This window comes from Plectropomus leopardus, chromosome 11 (genome assembly GCF_026936395.1).
Source record: "Plectropomus leopardus strain MGB_pleo_1.0 chromosome 11, ASM2693639v1, whole genome shotgun sequence".
Lineage (NCBI taxonomy): Eukaryota > Metazoa > Chordata > Actinopteri > Perciformes > Serranidae > Plectropomus > Plectropomus leopardus.
In genome coordinates, this window is record NC_142186.1 from 18,392,632 (window position 1) to 18,418,407 (window position 25,776).

The following is a 25,776-nucleotide window of genomic DNA, read 5'->3' on the forward strand; positions in this document are numbered from 1 at the left end:
CGTTGGCCACCATAGTTCTCCTACAGGCAAGTTTTACTTCTGCAACCTCACTGCTGGATGCCACTAAATCCCTCACACTGGACATTTAAACTAGAACTAATCCAATTGCAATTCTTTAAATAGATAATGGAGAAAAGAGGCACTATTATTGCACTGAAATCATTTCCTGCTGAAATTACATTCTGATGAAGGTTGACATAGTCAGATGATATTATCAGGAAACAGATTTTAGCAGCAAGCCCATGTGAGAATGCTGTAGTACAATTCTCTCACAGAGAGCACCAGTGTTTTTCTCACCAGTTAAGCGCATATGATATTTGGTAAAACTCCACTTTGCCTACCACATCTGCAGGTAAAACCGCACGAGTAGACGGATTATATTGCAAGGCAGAGATTGCATATTAGACAAGGCCTTTTAGGTAAAATACCAGGCAAAGATATGACAATAACTGTCAAAAGATAAAACACAAAAGGTTGTTAACTACATACCTGTGAATCACTGTGCTTCAGGCTATAAGCAGTCATGACTCGCTCAGGGCTGGGCCTGTCTTCTCACTGAACCTCTTCTCCTGCTATCGCACTGCAGGAAGTGTGGTATCTGGAGACAAAAACTGTGAGAAAGTACAACAGGTTGCACTATTTTAAACTGAAGTCTTTTTTTCCTTTAATAAATCAACATTTGATAAATTACATTTTTAATTGCAACGGTCACAAAAATACATTCTGATAAAATGGATTTGTAGAAAGGATTTACTTAATCACACCAAACCAACTGTGAAAGAAACATGCTCAGTACAGCTGTAGTGCGACTATTAACTTCTATGGCACTGTGAAGTGAATGGCAACTACTGCTGCTCCGAGCAATGTTACTGGCTTACAAAAAGCAAAAATGGGCCCAGGTCATATTTTAACATGAAATATCAGCATGTAAACAGAAATAGTATAAAACTGGCAACCAACATGTGCAGAAGAGTCTTGCAATATGTCTGCATGATGATGTGTGAATTAAAAAGACCAGTATTTAACCCACCTGTGCATTCCTCACCATAACACTGAGTACATTGCAAATGAAAATGGTAAATCCACAAACTGTCTCTTCTCTGATTCTTTTTTCTCTTGTGATCACTTTTGTTATTAGACATCAATTCAACAAACATCATTCTCAACAGCATATATTATTGTGACTAAAGAACATGATGCAGAGTAAAAGACAAAAATAAACATCTTTACAAAATAAATCTTTACACTTGTTGCAAAAAAGTGCTTCATGAGCGCCCAATTTCTCAGCCCCACTTTTTAGTACGCACAGCTAAAATATTGATCATTACATGATCTGATTTTCTCAACAAGGACATTTTAACCATGTGCTCCCACTAAAATCACAATATGCACATCTGTAATGTGGGAACGTTAACGAGGCTGCTGCTGAGAGGCTTGGTTTACACAGCACCAGCACTGATTGACGGGCTGCCTGGGGCAGATTTCACACAGCGCTGTCATCATGACTGTATCTACACCAGGTAGTGACAGTCTTCAAATTAAAGAGAGGAGGGAACAGCACTGAAGGTAGTTAAAAATACTGGATCCGTTCCTAATATAAAAATGATGGTCTTGGCTGGGCATGTTGCCCCAAAACTTACAGTAACAAGACAATGTCAACACTAAACCAACTTCAACGAAAACAGTCATGCGAGAAAGAAGCATTTCAAGTTCAATTTGATTTACAAAGTATTCTGAAACTTCATGAGAATCAAGGTGGCTTGAATTTCCTCTTTGACAGAATAAATAAATGTCCTTCGTTTCTGTTACAAGGCCTGCATGCCTCAGTCCTTAGAATAAGACATCTTCATGCTCTATCATAAGCTGCACCACTAGTTTCTGCTGCCTCATGTCATTCAGGGTTGTCAAGGCATTCTGCTCCGGTGGCTGCATAAGCGTTGGACCGTAGACAATCCCCAGATTCTCAGCATTCATTAAATTGTCCTTTTCAAACAGTGTTACCCTGTAAAACACAAAAAGATAACATGTCTAAAAGGAGAGGTGACCAGGCATAATCCAAAAACAGCTAAATGTTTTTTAATATTTATTATCCAGCCATGACAATGACAACCTAGTGAATCTGTTTGTGTGTGTGTGTGTGTGTGTGTGTGTGTGTGTGTGTGTGTGTGTGTGTGTGTGTGTGTGTGTGTGTGTGTGTGTGTGTGTCATTACGACAAAATGTGGTCTGGTGACACTCATTGTGGCAGAACTACAACAGAAGCTGTCTGAGTACTTTGCCAGGTGTTCATATGTCTGTATGTCTGTCTTTGGAAAGATTTTTTTCAACATGCTAACATCATAAATATACAAGAAGCAGTCACAAAACTTCATGTGTAGTTGTGATCAAAATGAAGGCCGAGTCAAAAGATGAAAGTGGTCCAAGGAAGGGAGCCAGAATTAGGGGGTAGAAAGTAGAGAAGGGGCTACTGTCCCTCCCACTTTACACCCAACATTTGATTTGAGTCTGTTGGCTGTATCACAGGTGGAGTGATCCCATCACAAGATGGACTGTAATTGATTGTGGTTTTCTTTTTTGGTCATGAGGTGAGTTTAAATTAAAAGACAAACCTGGCATTAAATCGCTTGTCCACAACAAATCCCAAGAAAAGACCAAAACCAATGAGAGCATGTCTCTCAATACTTTCCGACCTTGTGCTCTTTCTGTGGCATTCAGCCTATATGGCACATCTATACAACACATCTTTAGCCAGAAACAATCCTGCGATGGGATCACACCAACTATGATACAGCAATCTGTCACTTAAAACAAATGCAGTTGTAGGCTGTAAAGGGAGGGGTCCAATGGCCTCTTCCCTACTTCCGACTCCACTGCTAGGACTACACCCATCTTCGAGCTCCACTTTCACTGGGCTCTCAGCTACACACCTATAGTTTACGTATACAGCTGTGACGCTACTGTGTTGACAAAAACTGTCCCCAGGCAAACAGACAGACATATAAACACCTTGCAAAGTACTCAAAATGGCTTCTGTGGTAGTTTCAGTAAAAAAGGTGTCTCCAGGACCACATTTGGCCATGATGATACACACACACACACACACACACACACACACACACACACACACACACACACACACACACACACACACACACACACACACACACACACACACACACAGACACACACAGACTCATGAGGAGAAAACAACACCAGCCACACTATCGCAGCACCACTATCATTTCAAAATAAACCACTGTGCTTAAGTTCAGTGTAATGAAGAAATATATTCTCAAGAGCAAACACTTTTTGGACAACTGTAGAGGTTGATGGCGCAGAAAATTAATATTATATGTTGCCATATGTGCAGTGCTTGTTAGAAGGTATCATTCATCATTGATTTTGGTCTTTGATGTTACTTTTTCACACAGAACTAAAAACATTGCATGTCCTTGTATTGCTTCCTTGTGTGTAAACTCACCTCTTAAGGTGAGCCATTAGGTAACGTAGGGTCTCGTAGTGGGCCGGCGGGAGCTGCAGCAAACTCTCGTGGATGGCCTCCAGTCTGGCTTCAGCATTTGGAATTTCTACAAAAACATCACTAACACGATTACTATCAGAGCACTGCAGAGAACCAGCAACACAGTAATGGAGTGGAGGAGCTCTTACTTGCAGCTTGAATAAATTTGGAGTACAAGTCAAACGTAATGACTGGAATGGGAAGGTCTCTTAAGTAGAGCTTCAAAGCACCAGCAATGATGTTGATGTCTGCATAGGCACTGGCACTGATGTCAGCCTTATCACCATCTGTTGATGAAAATGTAATAGCATTTTATCCATGGATATAATTATAGATAAAGGCTGAATGTTCCTGTGTGCGTCACAAAATAATGCTGCTATTTCGTGCTGTACTACAGCTGAAAGAAGCTTCTCATTCAAAAAGTATGAACCCGTGAACTAAAACCTCAGAGACCAGCATCCTGGGGCAAATAAATCTGATGTCAACAAACCTCGGTCAAAGGCGAGCCTCACGTCCTCTATGTGCTCTGAGAAGCCAGACACTCGGTAGAGACCTTCAGATTTCATACCTGAAACAGAAAATTAGGAAGCTTGTCTCACTTTTATTTCGTTTCTCCTCTCATCACCGTCCCTGTCTTCCATTCTGTACCATAGACATAAAAAATGAGCCGAAGGAAATATCAGCTGTTGAGGACATTTCTAATCATTGCATAATAATAGCAGACTACTGAATGTTTGAGTTGAGCATTTCCTTATCAAACTTCATGTTCTGCTTTCCTTTCTCTGAGGTGATTGACAGGTTTTAATGTGATTAATGGAATTTCACCTCTTAGCTCTATCTCACGAATACACATGTCCACCACCATGGGTCGCGTTGTGTTGTGAGCTTTGACAAGCGTAGTGAGGTCACAGCTGAACACTTTCTTTATCCTGCGCAGGTCCGGCTGGCAGTCGCTGGGAACCAGTTTGGAGCACTGTTTGTGTACATTCAGCCCACAATCTACAAGAGCAACAGGGAGATAAACAGTGAGAGAGGGACAGATTAGTCACAGGCTGATGATAACATAACCATCACAGCAGGCTTAAGACAGCAGTCGGTGATAAACTGGGCTCTCAGACAGTACAGCTGCAGCTGCGCCAAAGGTAGATAACAGCGAACATGGCAGCATGGGCGGGGGTTCTTGTTGTAGTTGTAGTCACATGGATGCATGCTGGACAGCTGGCAAGAGCAGAGTGTGTGTTAGAAGTGCGCCTGCTTGTTTAGCGGCACAGCTTGGAATGAAGGTTCTGAAGGAGCCGTACTTGTAGATGTGGGGTGTCTGACTGAAATCAGTCATTGCAAAGACGTTTTTACTGCCTGAGCGACGTTAACGCTGGCTTGCTGATTGGGGTCCTCGCTCTCAGTCAGAGCTTGCAGAGAGAGAGAGAGAGAGAGAGAGAGAGAGAGAGAGAGAGAGAGAGAGAGAGAGAGAGAGAGAGTAGCAGGAGATAAGAAGAAAAGCAGAGGCTAGACTGAGTGAGAGAGGACAAAGAAGTCTCTCCTGTTTCACATAGCACATGAGGTGTCTGATGATACCAGTGTTTGCCGCTGGCTTATCAGCATAGCAAATGTCTCAACAACAAACACTCTGTTTGGGAAGAAAGCCACCAAGTCCACTGATGTGCACATCAGTTTTCATGACTGTGTCTGTGCAGTGAACAAATCTTGTGACCATGCAGGACATGAAAACCCCACAGAGCTCTCATATGCATTGAATCGCTTAGATCTGCTACTATATTTGGTCAAAAATTACAGTCCATTTGACCTGGATTTGTCATTATTTACATATTTTATTTGCAATTACATCTGTTAACAAAGAAACTTACATTTGGTCATAAATTATGTCAGCATATTGCATTACATGGCATTTCTTTGCACAGTAGCCAGTATTAAGGTAATCAGAAATAGCATGTACAACATCTAGTTGCCTTTCAGTTGGTGTGACTGTGATTAAACAGTCTTGGTGGGGAAGAGAGTTCAAAAAGAGTCACAGCAATTATAGGTGTGATTATACTGTATAAAAGTGTGAAGAATGCGCTTTGATGAATCACTGACAAGAGGATCTCAATTTGTTTGTCACAGTTTTAACAGGAAAATAACTGTAATAATAAAAAAAGGAAAACAATCATGCAACTGAAACAGCGATGAAAGTCACAGAACAGAGACAACCACAGATCATTTATTCAATCCAAGACTTATGTGATGTTCTTTGTGTGAAATATGACAAGCAACTTTGATGTTGGAGTGTATAGTTACCTGAGCAGCGGACACCCTGGGCGATGAGACCCCACATAAAGTTGGCACAGTACTCGCACCAGTGCGGCCCTCGAAATGTGTGTACCTGGGGTTAAAGAAAACATGATTACACAAACACACACACACACACACACACCATATATTATTACTATTATATATATGTCATTGCTATGTCCAGTCCAAATTGGAGAGAAACTCCCTTTTGATGTTCTGGACAAAGATTACTTTGTGATCCCAAGCTACAGTGGATGGGACCCCTCGCCAAATGACAGCATTTGTATATACAAGGCAGATTAAAGGATTTACTATAATGTGTCTGGCATCTGCTCCTGGGCAATCGGATACATGCAGGCAGGCACAGAGGCAAGCCTTCGAGTCAAAATAACAGATGCACACCCACTGTGCACCCTGAAAACACAGATAACATTGCAAATGGAGCCACACCTGCATGCATGTGCACATACACACACCTTCATTGGAACTCTGAATAGGTAGTAGTAGACTGATGAGTGAGGAGGGCATATGGCAGGTGGTGAGTGGATGGTTTTTGTTCTTCTTCAAAAGGGGAGTATACAAAAAGCTGGGGGTCATTATCACCTGCCTGTTAACTGAAACTCAAGATACAATTGCAAGAATGTTGAGGCACCCAGAGGCAAAGTATCTCTAAATTCTCCTTTGTATATTTAAAGAACCATAACTCTTTTCCGCTTTGCACAATCCACTATTCACTTAAACTCTCTAAGAGTGGAGGACTTTTTAACTCTATAATTGCTTTTACAAAATCAGCAGCCTAAAACAGAACTGTATCTCAGAGCTTTAAAATCAATGCTAATCAATGTGCTCTGCTAATGGGTTGCAGCACAGTGTATCCATTAGTTCCCCTCAGTGCATATGGGTGTCAGCTGCGTGTGTTCTCATCAAAACAGCAACACACACAGACATGGTCTATGATGGGGCACTGAGGCAGGCAAAAAAAAAACATCTGTAAATGCAGCTCACTTACTTAAAGGGGAAGTACACTCTATTTCAAAATTCATACATGTTATTCCTATGGTCTAAGGTAGTTCAGAAATATTAGTAAACATAAGCAACTTTACCAAATCCAAAATCTAGAGTGCTAAATTTCAAATTTATGATGTTATAGGGCTCAAAGTCTGGGGCTGCTCCATTGACAATAAATTTTGAAAGATGTTACACATGACACTGAGAGCACCCTAGAGAATATAGGTACATTTTCTATTTCAAAAGTGAGAACACTACTAAGAACAGTACAATAACGCTTATTCAGTGATATAAAAAGAGTCATTTGAATATTAAAAATATTGTGTGAGTCCACAAAATCAGGCTCCCATATATTGTCTATGGAGCAGCTCCTAACACCTGATGATCACAAGTTTGAGACGTCACTGGTGTCTGGCTTTGAGAGAGAGTCCCTGATGTTCACAAATATTGATTGAACTTTTCTAGGCCATGGAAATAATGTATTGATATTCTAAATTTAGGTGGTGTTCCCCTTTACCACTGCAAAAACCTGTGAGAGCTAGTAAAAAGTGCTGAAAATGTGTTTGTTCTTTGCGAGATAATACATATATATGTATTAATAAATAGATCAAGGTGTCAGCAGCCATTAAACTTTTATTAACAAAAACTGGCTTACCTTGAAGTTGTGTATCTTCTCGTAGGAGCACTGCTTCTCCGGTGTATCTTTCAAGGCACTCCGTCGCACCAGAGGTGAGGAGATCTGTGGACAGGAGGCCAACAGTTTAATAGGCTTCCACAGAAGTGTTCCCTTGCTGCCCAGTTTGACGCCCAGAGCCAAAGCCAGCAGCTCCTGACGCTTCCTCTCCTGTCTTTTAGCCTTATGGGTAATCAACTCCCCTCCTCTGTTTTCTTCAGCCTCCATGCTCGCCTGGTCGGGTTCCCACAGACTCTCTATCTCCTCTGGGGAAAGATGTGGAGGAGAGATGTGGGTGCTGTGCAGCAGACGCTGCCGACAACAGCCCAGCGCAGAAGCGGCAACTACACTCCACTCCCCTCTGACCCAGGAGGGTGACTGATGACAGCCAGCACGGGGTTGACTCTGCATCTGGTCTGAATCCAGTGGCAGCAGTGAGCAAGAAGAGCAGGGGGAACGGGACCAGTAGTGGGCGGCCTGAAGGCAGGAGTGTGCCTCACACAATGGCCCTCTTTCACACGCCCAGAAAGGATAGAGAGAGCGGACAGGGTCCCTGATAGGGAGGGGCCAGGAGGTTGAGAGAGAGGGCGGTCGGGTGCTGTCAGGACCGCTTCACACAGCTCAACAGCTCTGTAAAGCAGGATCAATAGTGCAGACGCCCTCTTTATAGCACAGAGCACACTCCCATTAGCACACTGCCTTCCGGACACACTCCACTTCACTTAACTGGAGATAATACACAACTGCCAGAAGCTCTCCGTCAGCGCTGGGTCTCCAAACTGGGTCAGTGGACTGCTCAAAGACTGACCGAAGATTCTCTGGTCTGACAGAGAAGACGAAGCTGTGTCCTCGTAATTCCAACAGATCTTCACCTCCAGCTATGTCAGTCGGCTGGTGGAATTCCCCACACTGCCGTCCAGACTGGATCTCCCAGACACTCTGACTGCACACTACTCCCGCCAATCACAATCATTTGTCTCAGAAGACCAGCAGAGCCAGACCATCAACTGGGATTGGGAGGGATTACTGCCATAATCCTTACACAGGGAATAATCCTGCAGTGCCCAAATCCAAATAAAATCCCAAAGCAGGCTCATTTGCAGGTCTGCCGCCATACAGTATTTCGGCAGTGGGGGGCTGTTGCTATGTTCATGCTGAATTTGTCCCTATTAGCTTTGCTTGTAAACAACCAATAAACGGCACCAGAAGGCTTTCGGCTTTTCTAATTAATCAAGAAGCTCTGAACCGAGGCACACAACACCGACAGCAGTGGAAACCGCATGTCAATATAGAAGCATCTGCAAGATTTTATGCCAAACAGCTATAACAGAACAGCTAAGCCTGAACATAAGGTTGAACTGATTTATTAAACTGGGAGGAGAGGTCATGAAGCCAGTAAGTACTGGATTTGTGATGATAAAGAGGTGGAGAAAAAGCAGAGCAGTGAAGCAGAGAGCCAAAAGACCCAAAGGGCAACTGCAAAGCCGAGATAAAATGAAAGGATTGGCAGCTTACAGACACAGTAGCAAAGTTTTAAAAAAATGCTGCAGGCCTTTTGTGTACCAGCTATTCTTTTTGTCTCTGAGGACAACAGTTAACGGGCTGATAACTGAGAGAGTGACAGGACAGGTGAAGATATTTGTCATTGTGGCTGACATTCCTTGAAAAGACCTACACATACCATAGCATACAACTGAACTCTGCAGCAAAGTCTGAGGGAACAGATGAGGAATAGTCCACTGGCAGATATTTTAGCCTTGCGAGGTCGGAGGGAGGGAGGATGAGGGAGGACGAGGGTTCTTTGTCTGCAGGCAGATGGCTTCTTGTCTCTTAAAGAAGAGTGTGGAAGAAAGGACACAAAAGGTGGTCACACAACAAGCTCTGCTTTCTTTTCAATGGTTTGGCTCTTTTATTCCCCCAAGGCTTTGTGAGAGCACAGCTGAGCGGACTCTGTTGTGACTGAGCACTTGGAATCATGGGAAAATGGCACAGTAGGCGCTGACACACTAAGACAACAGGGTACAACTACCCACATCCCAAACAAAACAGCCCTAACAGCATCTCGCACAAAAAGAGAAAGAGACATACTGTGAAGGGTAAAGCAGTCAAAGATATTGACCATTATTCAAAAGTGGGAGAAATTGCCACTTTCATATCCAACATGAACACTGAAAATTGATCTATTTTCTGGGGCTGCGGCTGAAAAGAAATAACCACGTCTAAAAGTCTGAAAATGTATGCTTACAATGTGGTGTGAGGAGCATTTTTACATTTTGCAGCTAAAACACATAAATGGCTGTTCTTTGCATTTTTATAACGTGAAAATCTCAGGAGAGAACAGGTAATTATCCTAACAAACAACATGACAATTTGATTGGAAATATTTTCAGGGCATGCAAGCAGACAAGCCTGTCAAGAGAGCCCCACTGAGAAAACCAGTGTGGTGAGTATCAGAAGGTATGCGGCAGAGGTCCTGACCACTGAGAAAATTCCTGCACATGTAAAAGAAGCAAACTCAGGAGGTTGATCTAAAGGTCGAGTTAAGCACCCCCTACCCTCCCCTTTTGGGAGCATTTTAATTACACAAAAATTTGCAGTCACGGCAATATGGTGCTATCAACCTGACACAGAGTAAATACACATGGGTGTAGACTATACAGTGAAGCCACTGTCGCTGTAATGCCTCAGGGCGTGGCTGTGTAATTGGTAAACACAAAGTTCAAACAGCAACCACAGATTTGAGCTGGGTCTCTGCTTCTTGGATGAATAATACTGGAGCAGACAGAAAACATTTTCCTCCCTTGACTGGCAGGTGGTTTTCAAACGCTGTCTGCCAAAGCCTGTCATCATCACAGCTGTCACTGACTCAGATCATCGTGTATAAAACTTGGCAGGAGAAATATGAAGTCAGTTTTACAAAAGCGCCTAGATAACTGACAATGTGACATTTAGACAGAGACGTGCTCCAGATTTACTTGCCAAGCGGAGGTTAATTGGAGGCTGCAGTCCACAAAATTTCAAACATTATAGCTGCAAATCAAACAAAGTGCAACAGCACTGGACACGGTTCAATAAAGCACTGTATGTTGAGCAAACACAGGTCAGTCTGTGAGTCTTAGAGCACTTGTGAGGGCAGTACTCGGCTCTGAGGGCTTCCTAGAGGTCGACAGTGGCATGTGTAGCTCTAAGCTTCTATGAAACCACTATAAATCAATGTGCTGCTGAATGACCCAGGTCAAAAATGTAGCATTAATGGCTCAAGTTTCAAGTTACAGAGACTAAAGACTGATGATATTAATACTGCAACTGATGCTCCTGCTGACACATTCTGCATGTGTATGTCACTGACTGACATCTTCAAAATATGGAATCCCCTGGATCAATAAATCTGGTTTTCAAGTTGAGAGACACATTAAGCATACAACTCATTTAATCTCTGAAGGTGAAAATATTAATATCTGTTATTAAAGAGGGCTGGGTGTGAATCTTAGTGCCATCATTAAGCCAGAAAGAAAAGAGGAAACAAGTTAAGATTGCCACCTAGTGGAAGCATAGTTAGGGTTCTTCTCCAATATGAAAACAAGACATCCCTCGTCCCTCATTGATAAATCATTCACAGACTTCAGTCCAACAACAGCTCACGAGTGCCAGTGAATACAATGTGCAATTTGTCTCACCAAAGATCAGTGTGTCTGATATGCATGGCAGGCAGAGCAAAGTCCCAGTCCCCTTGGTCATCATTACCTTTCAGAGGACGCAGCGAAGCATGGCAGCAGTGAACACACCCAGGGGCTACGGGGATAATGTACGTCTCACTCACAGGACAAAGTGTCCTCTCAGGAGCACTCTCATCCTACTGTAAAATCTACTGGAAATGTTCAGCAGCATGGAATAAAATAATGGCAGTATGAAGTTTCTGTCAAAGGACCGAGATAAATGTACCAGAGGATTTACATGTGCTGAACTAATGAAGAATTTTTAGATTAGATGTGCTACTTTAGAAAAATCAAAACAAGTAGTCATAAAATAATTTTGGCTCATTATGACAGTTATGTCTTTGGATAATGAAATTCAAAGAGTTAAAAGGCTTTTGATAACAAACTGAAAACGGTTTTCAAGGCAGCTTCTTTTATGTTGCAGAAATATTCAATGACAAAATTCAAGCTTGATTTCAATCAACTTTTACTTTTATATTGAATATGGATCATTGTGGAATAACTAGACTATTACAATTTCATAATGAGTAAAGTTTATTTTAACAGGGTTCTCTTACCAAGGATGAAAGAGATAGAGATTTTTTTAAATGAATCTATTAATAATTGGTCTTAATGTCACTGATTAGTCTAAAATTTCACATAGTAGTATAAAAAGCCAATCACAATTTTACAGAGGCCAAGGTTGCATTTTCAATTTGCTTGCTAAGACCAATCAACAGACCAAAACTCAATGATATTAAATTAAAAGGAATAGCTAGACATTTCGGTATATGCATTTATTTGCTTTCTAGCAGAGAGTTAGATAACAAGATCGATACCACTCTCATGAAAGTTGCCTGGCAAATTTACAGTGACAACAAAACAAAAAAAAAGTTATTAGCCTAGAAACAAGATTAATCTGCGAGCTCATGGTTTTTTTTGCATTCTTGTGATGCCAGGATAGGAAGCCAAGAAATAATCTGAAACATAATCCGCCAAAAAACCCTAGTATTTGTACACCTTGGTTTTTGTACAAATTAAACAAATGGGATATAACATTTTAATTAGTGGTCCTAGGTATATGTTGGTCAGCTGTTTCTCTCTGTTTCCAGTCTACGTTAAGCTAACGGCTAGCTGGCTGTAGCTTCGTATTTACCCCACAAACATGAGCATATTGATCTAATCATCTAACTCTTGACAAGAAAATTAATGAACCTATTTCCTAAAACACAAAACTAAACCTTTTAATTAAGAACAGCCAAGAGCTACTAGTTTGACAAAGTTTGCATTCTTAGTTTGACAAATCATTACACTGACTGACTGATGAACTTACTGATCATCAAAATTGTTGTCACTTGATTTTCAGTCAACCTTTTAACTGATTCACTGACTTTACGTTTCAGTAATGCAACAGCATCTGTGAAGTAGTGTTGTTTTCAAAGATACGTCAGCGAGGTAAATGCTTGAACTTTAAACCTTTCAGCCAGTCTCACCACCCACTGCTTGCACTAAAGTACAGTGCACTGAAATCATCAGTCATAAAACTAACCTTTTCATCTCTCTGGAAGGTGACCCTGCGTGGTTCTGTGCGTCCGCGGTTCAGCCTGTGCACCATCTTGTCCTTGAGCAACGAGGTGTAACCAAGATGCTCATAGATGGGGTTCGTGGTCATTTTGGCAATGTACTCCGCCGCCTTGGTCTCGATGTAGAGAGTGATAAGGGCATCCGTCACAAGGTCATGGACCGACTCGAACCTCTTCTCCCCGACAAAGTGCTTCCCATCATAGAACAATCTGTAGTTGAGGGTCTGGTGCCCAAACCTGGTTCGAGATGCATGAAGACAGAGGGAGTGAAGATAAGCAGAGACAGAGTTGTTTCAGCTGATGAATAAAAGTGAACAATGTGGAGACTGAGTGAGGACCGGGCTGCTGATAAGGCCGACCTTTCAGGGGATTCTGTGCTGCATACTGATGGTATTGGTACCTTAAGGCCAAGGTGTGTGTCCCTGGCTGTCTTTGGCTCTCCCTGATGAGGTAAGCACCCTCTGCTCCCGCCAGAAGCTCATCTGCATATTCTCGAGAGATCATGCCATGAAACCTGTGGGAAAAAAAATCAGCATGTATAACTGTCTGCATGTTTCGGTCAGCAAGCAAAAAGACACAAAAACACACACAAAATACACATCCACCCACTTAAACCACATCTAATAAGGCAGTAATGATAAATAAAACCATTCTGAGCACATTACAATCTGAAAAAAAGGCATAAAAACAATGAGAGTAATCACACTCACTCTCTGCCGTAGTATTTGGGTCTGCTCTCCATCTGTAAAGCAGAAGACATATTGGCTGGAGTGATACGATATGAAAGCTCAATTAAATGGCTTTGCAAATTGTTCTTGCAGCCTGTGTGAAAGATAAAGGACTCCACACCACAGAACAGATTATCTCCATCTGTGCCCCCACGTCTATTTGCAGCTACCAAACCATAAAGCCAAATCACAGAGTGTGGAGATGAATTAGAGGCAGTGCAGGAAAACAGCTGGTGATGACAGCCAGCTGCAAAGAATTAATATTTAGTGTGTTACTGTGTCACGCTGGGGTGTGTAGTGTGTCTGCATTAAAAAAAATCAAAGGATATGGCTAAAAAAACACATTTCTCATCCTGTACATGTCATCTCACATATGACCATTTTTACTATCCAGATCCTCTTTCCATACACCTTCAAAGAAGATAGAATTCACAGTTATGATCATAGTGGATTCTGTAATATGTCAAACATCACTTTGTAGTTTGAATTAATGGATAGCCACTAATTTCATACAGCCAGCCCACAGCTTTCACTTTGCTCATCATAGTGTGGCTAGACTCAAAATAGGATGAGACATGCATCACTTCTGCTAGGCTGTACAATAGAAGCCTGACAGTTTGCAGAGCGAGGGCAGTAACAAGTATAGTAACTTCTTGTGTTCACACAGCCAAGGGAATAAAGTCTGTGCTGTCCATCAAAAGTGTCCCCGCTGCTTGCTCCCAGTTACTATACTTGTTACTGTTCTTGCTGTAAATTGGTAAAATGCTCAAGTCTTAAAACAATAGTCAGGCACATGTATGATCGCTGAAACAGGTTTCTGCATGCTCTGATCATTTCCTCTCCATTACGATTGCAACTTTTTCTTTTTTTGTCAACAAATCAAAGAGAGTTATTTCACAAGCTAAAAATATTCACATTAGAGAAGCTGGAATCAAAGAAATTTCACACTTTTTTTCCTAGAAAAATATTCACACCAATCAATTGATTATCAAATTAGTTGGCAAATGATGTAATAGTTAAAACTTTGTTATAGATAGATATTCAGTTTACTGCCATAAAGGAGTAAAGAAACCAGAAAATATTCACATTTAAGAAGCTCTAGTCAGAGAATTTTGAAAGAAAACCTCAAACCGATGAATCAATTGTCAAATTAGTTGCAGATTCATTTTTAAGAGATATAACGTGTGCTTAGAAACTGTTGGTCTTACTGTAAATATGGTAATTATTCCTCTTTTTTAACATCTCTCCATTTTAACTATACTTCTACAGATTTTAAATTTATTTATTTTTTAAAAGATTTTTGGGGGGCTTTTTTGGCCTTCATTAGATAGAGCAGCTATAGAATGAAAAGGGGTGAGAGAGAGGGGATTGCATGCAGCAAAGGGCCATAGGTGGATTTAAACCTGTGGCTGCTGTAGCAAGGACAAAGCCTTTGAACATGGGCTGCATGGGCTCTGCACTTATTCTATGTTAATTTTATCTACGCTAATATTCAAAATGTAGCAGTGATTTAGAATGTTTTAATTTTATCTAATTTATGTCCTTTGTGTGTGACATTTTATATAAGCCATTATAAGTTGTTACCACAATCTCACAGATAGCTTATATTTAATTTATGTGCTTTATCACAAATAAACCCTAACTAACTATTCAGCATTGCAGCACTACTGTCAATTCCTTCCTAATGTGCTTTCTATGTAAGTGATGGCCGAACATAAAATCCACTCTTACTGTTCTGTGCAAAAATTACAAAGTTAAACTGAAGCTTATATTAGTTTTCAGCTGTCTGAGTTAGAGAAATCAAGTCGATATCATCAAAAGTTACAGATCTTTTTAGTAGAGATGGAATATTTCTAACACATCCTCCAAATCTTTTAGGGTTAAACATGCACAATTTTCTGAAAACTACAAATTTCTCCTAAACAATTTACCAAAAGACATTTTAAATACATAGAAGGCAAAGAATAAACCATGCAATAGAGGATCATACTTGAGTTTTTTTAACTGTAGTATACTGGCAGGTTTTAACAGTTACTCATGAGGGGTGGGCGTTCAAGAAGCAGCTAGTCACTCCCTGTAGGTTACTGATTGGTCTGGCTTCCAGCTGCCGGGCTCAATCATTTCTCAGTGAATGTTTTCCAGGCTAAAACCTGAGAGCCAAAACTGAGTCTGCAAAATGCAGTGTGGCTGTAAAAAGAAAGAAAGGGAGCCCACAGGTGGTTTAGTCTGAACCTTAGTAGTTCATTGTCACATGACCAAAAAAAAAACTATCCTCTCTTGCTTCTGTCGTTTAAGGGATATTTTTCACTTTTGTGAAGCACATTGTATCACATCTTGTGGTATGAAGTATGCTATGTAACTTTTTATTATGACTTTTGTGTATGTAGTTAGTGTACATTATTTCAACCATTTACGGTCATAACGCTGAAAAAAATGACTAAATTAATCAATGAGTCATTGATCGTAAAATACCAAAAAACTGTGTCTGGCTTCCCATTTATGAGGTATAACAGGTTTTCTTTGCTGACACTGTTGAAGCTTGGTTGGTTTCTGAGAATGTGAAACTCGCATTTGCTATTATGTGTTCATATTTTAAAAATAAATAGTTAAATATATGAAACTGAACATTGTAGTCCTAAACAGTAGCTGATTGTGTACAGATTTACTGATGTACTGACCTCCTGAGGACATGTGATCCTCTTTGGTCTCGGGGCTTCCTGCTGTAACTGGTACACTGTTAGAGAAACACATGGATGTTAATTAAAGCGCTGTGCCCCTCTGAGTTGGGCACACTGCTCAGCACAAGTTATAATTACATGCATGATGTCGGTTTGTTACCAAAATAAACTTAATACACACTTTAGATGCAGGAAATTAAATGATACAGTGCAGCTTTCAGACACTGGACATCAAACAACATCTCCACTTAACAGCCTTTAGTTTGACTGAAGCTGTGACTCAGTTCAGAGGTAACACGGTACAACAGGAGCAATTAGCTTATATATGCAAAGCTAAGCAGTTAGTGGTTTACATGACAGGAGCTATATATCTGCAATCCATTTGTGTAAATTAAGACCTGTTGTGCACTTACTGAATGTGCACTTACAATCCTGCGAAACATAAATACTAACACTTCTAAATACACATACTGTAAATCCAAGCTCCTCTGTATCAGATGTACTAAAAAGTTCTGGGAGAACTCTAAGTAAATCAGTGAAGCGACTGAAAATGGAATTGAGGGATTTGTGCCAGTCGGAGAAATCGCCACAAACACCTCAGCAGCCTTACAGAATGAGTATGTTACGATTAGTGAATAAAAAGTGAGAGAAGCTGAAGCACTGCTGCTGTTTCTGCTGAGAGCGGTTCATTTCTTTATATTCGATTTTTAATCCTTTATCTGTCAAGAGCTTAAGTCTCTCTTTTATCTGACAAATTGCCACATTTCCAAACCAGACTCTTTATAGAATCCTACGATGCTAAAGATCCAGTGTGAAGGATTTAGGGAGATATACTGGCAGAAATTGAATGTAATGAGTAAGTTTTCTTCAGTTAAATTGAATATCATTGTGTTTTTGTGACCTTAGAATAAGACATTTTTATCTACATAGGGAGTGAGTCCTCATCCATGGAGTCCACCATATTGCATTGCCATGTTTTCACAGCAGCCCAAAACGCACAAACCAAACACTGGCTCTACATCAAGCTGCAACCTCAAAGGCTGAAAAATGAAGCCAATGCGGAAGTACCAAAAACTGTACTTCACTGAATGGCCACTTGAGGCTGGCTGCAAAAGCAAGTTAGTCCTTGAAGACTCCCATGTTCAAATGCCCAACTTTACAGCAGAAATATAATGTTTACAGCCATGTACAAAAAACAGTTTTGATGCATATAATTTGCCTCTTTATGACACATGCACAGGGTTTGAATTATTATATAACTCACTCGTTGACATTTTGTTGAGGCCCAAATTGAGGCATATTAAAGGGCAGGGCTGACTGCAACATGTCTCTACAGTCTGTAATACAGATCCTCCTCTTGCTCCTCCACAGCTCCAGCCAAATATGGTCACCTTTGGCTCCAAAAAACCAAGATGTGTTAGCTGAAATGCCTGACTTGAGTCTTCAAAACGGGAGCCCACGAACCAGTGGGCACACATTAGCAGGTGCTGGGCGGGCTTGTGGCCTGTCTGTGATGAGCTGAACAGCATCGAAGAAACACTGATTTCTACTGCAAAACTGCTTTATTCTGTGTTTTTACTGGGGTTTTTTATCACCGTGTCTGTTTGTATTGGAGAAGAAGAGATCTTTGCAGATAATTTGGCTCGCTGTAAAAGCCTCCTAAACAGTGAAGATGAAGGAATCCTAATATGGAGAAGTTTCAGCTGCTTGCAATCTGCAATCCTTACCACTAGATACCACAAAATCCTAAACATTGCTTCTTTAACAGAATAACAATCTTTACTGTTTGATACTTAATGCTCTCACTCTTGTTTGTTTGGCTTCATCTATAACTTTGTGAGATGTGGATGTGGGCCGAATGCCACAACAGTGTCCCCATTTCCAACAACCGGTACTACAGCAAAGAAATCACTGTTTGAGGCTGAGCTAAGTCTTCACCGCAGCAGATTCTCCAGGCTGGGGAAGGAAGACTCCTCGCTGTGACTTTTTCATGTTTTGTCGGGTTGACTTAAGCCAATCAGCAAGATCTGGACATCATCCATTCCTGTGACACAGCGAGCTCTAAAAATACCTCAGCAGAGGACCAGTAGAATCCAGAGAAGATGGGAAACAGCATCATTGGAAAATTATACAGAGAGAGACATTCAATTACAGGAAAAAATGTATATGAAGGGTATAAATTGTAATTGGTTAAACTGAAATCAGTGTTAGGACAGACTCAGCTGAAATTATGTGTGCTCTGCTTTAACAGATGCTCTGAATATATTCTGAGTAGTCAATCCATTTCCTCCCACATGGTAAAAACATTGTATAATGAGGTGGGTGTTCTGAGGACCCTATTTCAGCTGAGCCGCTTTGCAGGTAGAAAATCTTATTTTCCCCGGATGATGGTAACCTATTTTACTCAGAGATCAGGAATCCACTGCTTTGCATTTGTGCATGCATGGATGTGTTGTGTGGGCGAGTGTGTTTGAGTGTGTGCAATGTGTGTGTGTGTGTGTGTGTGTGTGTGTGTGTGTGTGTGTGTGTACAAGCCTTTTGGAACCTGCACGGTATTTAATTGTACTATATACAACAAAACCCAATTCTTCCAAGTACAAAAAAATGTTGCTTTGTTATTTATAGACACCCAAAAAAATGTGCCGATATTTAAAGAAACGCACAAAAGGCCAGAATCAGGTCAAGTCAGTCAAAAAGATGCTAATCAACATATAAAATGAATTGGTTACTCACAGTAGGACTTCCATATGGGTGGTTGGTAATCCTCAGGGTCTGTAAAACACAAAAATAAAGCAGGTTTCTGTTATTAACTCACAGTGGTGTTAATAGACTGTGCCCTGTTTTCTCTCATTATAATCTCCGCATCTATCCATCTCCCAGTGGACTAACTGTGAGCCCTTCGCCATGATTTTGTCACTGTTGTTTATCTCTCTGTTATAATTATGCATATGGCCTCACACTGTGCAGCTGCCTCTTGAGATGCATCAATGAATACACTTCTAATCAGCGTCTCTACTTCAAGGGCAATCGATACAAATGTCCGCTTGTTTCGCTAAACATCTTGTCGGCACACACCTGATCTATATTACCCGCCAGCAGGGTCCCAAAAAACACACAAACACACCAATCAAAATTACTGTAAGTAAATACAATTTAGAACTAACAACCAGCAGTAAGATTTTCCTCTGGGAAACATGATGGCTGATTTATAATTATGTGAACACATTCCTGAAATATATGATGGTGCTGTTGCATTACGTTGAAAAGAGTTAGAGAGGTGATGAAGTAAATGCCCTGTAGCAAGAGATAATTTACTGTAGTACCCAAGTACCGAAGTAATGACCCGTAATAAAATGTGTCACTAAACGAGTCAGAATTGTGGCAAAATTGGCTACCGTACTACACTGCAAGTGATGTAATAAAATGCCTGGCCTTCATTATGACATAAATAGTGCGGCATATTTTCACTCATGATAATCACGGTGACAAAACGTTTGAACCTCATCTCACACCAAAGCAACTCCATATGTTGAAGACGGTCTTGTTTCTAAGGTCAGGTAAGAACCTTTAAACTCAAATAATGATGTTGCCTCTGTATTATGTTACAAACAAAGCTATAATTATAATATTACAACACAATATTTTTGTTAACTCATTGGTTGAAGCAAAGCATACCCAAGAGAAAGTAATAACCATTCCTCTAATAACAATCATTTAACTTGCTGGTAATAATTCCATGTTATTAACAAAAATCAGCAATTTCTTATTTCTTATATTTTTATGCTCTGAAGCAAATGGAAAGCAATATGGCTATCTTTGCGAGAGTGGCGCCAACTGAGATACCACTTGGAAACACTATGGGTGGAAATCACCAGAGGCCCACAATATGATATTATCATGATATTTATGTCACAATACAATATTATTGCACTTTTAAACATTTTGTAATATGCTGACTGAGAATTTTGATTACATATATATTGCAGCATGTTGTGATTTATTAACTGTTTTTCAAATGCAAGTTATGTCCTAACACTTTGTCAGCATCTGTTTTATCTAATAAGATTACAGTTTCAGTCTAGTCTCTCTTCAGTCATTTATATTGCCGCAAAATGTATCTATTGGAATGTAAAGGCTAATTTAATAAGTTGCCAAAAGTTTAATTTTTGTTCGCATTGTTAATAATTTATACAATAGAAAAATCAATACTTTGTGTCTGTGTATTGATATAATACTGCAACGCAAAAATATCATGATACTATGCCAAATTTATTTTCCCCCCACCCCTATTAAAATAGCTAGGGGGAGAAAGTTGTTTCTTACCACTTTAAACTTGCTGCACCAATTCTGAAGAACTGAAGGACTGTGTGAATAATGAATCATGTTGGTCCAGAAGATACATGTTGTTAAAACATTCCTTTGCACTCATCAGCAGATCAAGTGCCACACCCCTCTGGCCTGAGGGAAAATAATGACACACACCTACAAGCCTGAAAACCAGTGAGCACTTGTTGGATGCGGGCACTGACGTATGGACAGCAAAATTGTGAAACTTACTCACATAAATGGCACAAACCAAATCACTAGTTCTCTTAAAGTCTCTGTATATTCTTCTGCTATATTTATCTGTTTAAGTGACGGCGCTTACAGAGCAGGCAATCAGAGTATATCCTTCATGCTGGTTTGTCTGCTCACTGCAGCAGGAGCTCGACTGGAGGCTGGTTGCAACAATATTAAACATACCCAAAGCTCATCATTGCTCCTCATAATAATAACGCTGTTACTTTGGAAAGAGCTGAATTAATTACACAGGAAAGACAAGATAGGTGCATATGATCAAATGCTGAATAATTATGTAGATTATGAAAAAGCAGCTTGACTGATAAGTGGATGTTTTGAGAGTAAACGTTGCTGAAAGCTCCACAGAATGTGTGCCTTCAAATACAAATAAATAGGCTTCAGGCTCCGTTTGCCGATGTGTGGCCAAGCTGCCTTGGAAAATGTATTGTCCTAACGCTGAAGCTTTGTCACTGTGTATTGCGCTGGCTACAGTCTGAAAGATTTATTCCACTGCGGCTTGTTTAAAGAATGTGATTTCTTCTGGTTGGCTGCCAAATACTCGCTTTTCAATCTGATTCTTTTTAATGACGAATGGCATTTCAGTCTGGAATTCTGCAGCAGCTCCGGCTCGGAATAGGGAGCTCTTAAGGGTCGATTCTGATGCAAACACCAGCACACACTTTCACAACACACACACAAATACATCAGGCTACACTGTACATACCCACTCTCAATCAAACACACACACAGAGACACACATGCACACAAACACACACAGAAAAAGAACATCAAAAAGAATTTCCAAGCAGCTCAGAGTTTGTGCAGCGTCTGATGATCAGGGAGAATTTAAAATTCTGGAGCAGCCGAAGGGTTCTTCCCCTCCAAAGAAACAGCTATTAATTGTGTTGCCCTCCATTACTCACCAGTCAGAGGCATTCAATAAAATAATTACCAGCACATATTTGCTTTGGTGACAAAGAGAATATGTGATGAATGAGGATCAAGCTCGCCTTAGACTTTTATCCCCTGAGATAACGTCTGCTCGAGAGTCTGCACACATACAAAAAAGAAAACTACCTCAGCACACAAAACAATAAGTCATGTCGAGTACAAGCTGACAACAGGTTTGGAGCCTTTTATGACCTGAGCAGAGTCATGTTCAGTGTCACTTATTTTAGTGAAAAAAGACAAATGTCAACAGAGAGGATCTAACGTTGTCTGTGTGGAGACATCTCATTTATCCAGATGCAACCATGTCAAGTCCAAATAAAACATCCCACTAGACTATTTTAGGTGACACAGCAAATTGAATAGTTTTATTTTGACTTAAAAACCTACATGCTGTCGTCATTAGTGTAACTAACTAACTTATGTAATGTGGCATGGCTGGCAATTAAATAACATGTAATATTTTGTGGTTTTATTTGTTGCGTATGGACAGTGAATCAGTACAGGGAATATGGAGCTGATTTTACCTGCCCTTTCCGCGCAAGGCATAATGTAAACATCGATTAGCTTTTGTATATTATAACAATTCATTCAAAGTCTGTTGTGTCTGCACATTTGTCAGGTAGGAAAAAGTACTTGCTTTTTGGGATTTAAGAACCTGAAGTACTTGGCACACTGATGCACAGACTTTTTAAGTATGAGACCAGGGGGTTTCTCTTTCTAACAGCCTGTACAGTACCAGACGGTTAGGAGTTTATACTGTTTTTGAAAGACTAAAAAAACTCATAATAAATTAGACATAATTGATGGTGAAGTTTTCTTTGAACACTTGAGTTGTTTTCTGTTTTTTAACCCTTTAAGTCTTCAGCTTATATTTTTTTTCCTGCAAGGATCAAAACAAGAATATTAACACTGGACCTCAGTGATAAAATATCTATCCTCTCCTCCCTATGCTGGTTATTAATTAATACAAGATGTGACTTCAAGGTCCGCCTGTAAACACATGAAATATAAGTTGCACAGCTGTCACTCCAACAAATCTTGTGTGCTGTTTCATTGCAAGATACTGGCAACACAACTATTGTCACAGCTAAAGAAAAGGTATAAAATGAAACACAGACGACGTAAAACTGGAGTGTTGTCACTATCACCTTGTGAGCTGTAAAGGTTTACACACCAGAGGATATGAGTCTGTCTCCTTATGTGAAAACTTAAGACCAGATAGTAACCTCAAGTGTTGATTTCCGTTTTTATGCCCCATGTTTTTATGGTGTACACGCACCTGCTCATAAAAGCACTGCATTCTAGAAATTAGTTACTACTTTTTTATTTACAATGTTATTGCAATGTAATAGCTGACTGTATTATGTTCAGAGACGTTTCTTCTTTCTTTTAGGTAAAGAAACACTACATTCATGTATCACACATGGCTTTAAATGTAGGTGGTTAGGCCGGATAGTGGGCGTTCAGTACAGTAACAGCACAAGTGCAGGTCCTTGACAGCAGACCTTGGGTTGAGTCCAGACTGCTGTCTTAGGTTGAGTAACAAAAGCACTTTGGTGAAGGTGAGAAAAACATTGTGATTTCTTTTACATTTTGATTAAAAAAAACACATATATATATATGTGTGTGTGTGTGTGTGTGTGTGTGTGTGTGTGTAAATTTAATGCTGTAGTCACTACAAAGAGACACTACTGCAAGACTGCCTATTATGGCGGAAAAACAACTGAAAAATGATTTTAGAGACTATTTTGCAGATTGAATTAGTAACATTTCCTCATTAGGTTAATAGAGAATATAACTTGTTTAGCATTACGCATCCCTCAAAACATTTTTGCTGTTTCAAAAAAATTGTATACATAATTGGAGATAGGACTGGCTCATCTATTTGGGGGTGTCTGTCTGAAAGTGAATGAGTTTGTGATCATTTGTTTGTTTTGCTGGATCTCCAGTCTTTTTCATTTCAGGCTGTGAGTGTGCTGGGCAATGATCACATCCTTTGTGACCCAGTCTTTTCAAGGTCATCGTTATGGTGACCCTGACTGAAAAATGATGATGGTGATGATGATGATCAAGCTGGTATTGGTGCACAACCACATATTTCACAACATCATTTTTATCATTAGTCAGGAGTTTTTCTCTGCTCTGCCAGAACTGGAGAGGCTTCTCAGAAAAAGAGGCTTGTTCAAACATTGGGCTACCTGGCTACTCATGTCTGGAATGTTATCAGTACCTCATAACTTTTCCTACTTCCAGTTAAGTATTTTTCTTATTTTGAAGAGGAAATAGACAGTTTTTTACTTATAACTTATTATGAAGTAACTGTTGATTGCACAAAGTAATGGCCATAGAATAATGACACCATCTGTGTTTAGACTGGTTCCATGTAAGGCTCATTTTCTCTGCTTAATTCTGTCTGCCACCAGGTAAGATCTCCAGGGAAAATGAAGGATTGATTTACAGCACAAAGGAAGTACATCAGCCATTAAGCAAGCAAAACAGGAAGAGGATACCACTTTTGTTTTCCCTGGTAGCTATCGGTAGCTATCCTCAGTTAGCACAGACTATCAATGTGAGTTCTTTGAAGTTACTATCCCCAGTAGCAAAAATAGCAATGGCTCTACCTGGCAAAAAAACCCCAGCTCTGTTACTAGACTGGAGAAAACGGAAAGCAATCTGGTTGTCTTTGCATGGTGCCAACAATCATACCTCTTGGGAATGCTCTGGGAGGGTTGAAAACTTTTTTTCACTCTCATTGAGTGTCTTAAAATATAGGGTATCATATTAATTTATTGATTTAAAAAATTGCTCTCTAAAGGCCTGCAACTGCAAACGTGATTAAACTTGGCGAGGGAAGCAAAGAAGATCTGCATTGGCCATTAGACAGGCTTGACACACAAAAAAATTAATTTTAAATAACTTCATTACCCATCCATTAGATGAGAAAAAAGGAAATAGGTATCAACATTCAGATTATAAAAGCCTCAGTGTACTTCACAGCCACTTATTCAAATACATAAATGACATACAGAAACAACACATTCTGGACTACTCAGATACATGCAGACCCTCACATAAAGAGACACACACACACACACACACACACACACACACACACACACACACACACACACACATGCATACACTATCTTGTCAGTGGGATGCAGCAGAGCTACAGCAGGGAGACCATCTGTGTATTACACTGGTCCAAAACAAGCATTTCAACACTGCCATAGTGCTGACCAGATAATATGTGACAGGTATGAGGGTCTCTAGAGTGTGTTTATGTGCTACTGGGCTGGACAAAATAAAAAGAAAGTGTATGTTTTGAACAGGATTTTTTGGGTGAATTTGGATGAGGCAAAAGTGTAACTTATTATTCTGATTCTGGCGTTGCCTTGTGTCTTCCACTGAGAGTCTGTTGTTGTAATTAACACAGGATTGACTACTGGGATATGTTCAACCAGAATTTAAATACTTGGGGGGACAAACTCCCTGACCCTAGCTGATGCTGTGAAACATGCAGACTATTTCAGTCAGTCAGCACAGATGACACAAATCCAGTCCTACGTGATTTACACTGGTAAGGACAAGAAATAGATGTGGTGGAAAGATTTGGAGGTGAACTGCAGACACATGTGCAGGATCGTGTTGAGCAGACAGCCTCTCTCTGTAATACATGGCTGTAATTCTGCCTCCCTGACCAATTTTGTCATTTAAGGCCTGGAGCTGAAGGCATACTTTCATGCTCTATCCCTCAATTTATTTTCAAAGCTTTATTTCCTGGAGCCGTCTGGCAAATGGTGTGCTGCTGGTACAGTACATGCTTCAGTGCCCACCCGTGCCAAGAATGTGTAGGAATCTCCCTGATCTAGACGAATAGCCAGAAAATATCTCTGCAGGGAGAGGAAGAGATTGCAACATAAATGCTGCAATTGTGTTGCAATCCCTTCAGTTTGTCATTATCTTTTTATGTCAAGCCTCATCTGTAATTTTCACCTGTGTATCGGGGCTGCAGTATAGACTGTGTGTATATAATCCAGGCTATACATTACAAGGTGGTTTTGCATACATACCATAGTTCCCTAATTTCAAT

General features: G+C 40.3%; 1 protein-coding gene across 4 annotated transcripts in view; it reads right to left on the reverse strand.

Annotated features, from left to right (window-relative positions):
• Nucleotides 1–639: 639 nt before the first annotated feature.
• The window catches only part of chn2 (chimerin 2), a 30,792-nt gene continuing 5,655 nt past the window's right edge, over nt 640–25,776 (reverse strand). For all 4 annotated transcript variants that reach the window (XM_088084166.1, XM_088084164.1, XM_088084165.1 and 1 more), the window contains 12 exons: nt 18,906–18,944; nt 16,173–16,228; nt 13,477–13,508; nt 13,167–13,280; nt 12,733–13,003; nt 7,471–7,554; nt 5,814–5,898; nt 4,344–4,517; nt 4,009–4,086; nt 3,668–3,805; nt 3,480–3,585; nt 640–2,002 (listed from right to left, as the gene is read on the reverse strand). In XM_088084166.1, coding sequence (XP_087940292.1) covers nt 1,831–2,002; nt 3,480–3,585; nt 3,668–3,805; nt 4,009–4,086; nt 4,344–4,517; nt 5,814–5,898; nt 7,471–7,554; nt 12,733–13,003; nt 13,167–13,280; nt 13,477–13,508; nt 16,173–16,228; nt 18,906–18,944 — 1,349 coding nt within the window. In that variant the 3' untranslated portion in view covers nt 640–1,830. The remainder of the gene's footprint in view (nt 2,003–3,479; nt 3,586–3,667; nt 3,806–4,008; nt 4,087–4,343; nt 4,518–5,813; nt 5,899–7,470; nt 7,555–12,732; nt 13,004–13,166; nt 13,281–13,476; nt 13,509–16,172; nt 16,229–18,905; nt 18,945–25,776) is intronic.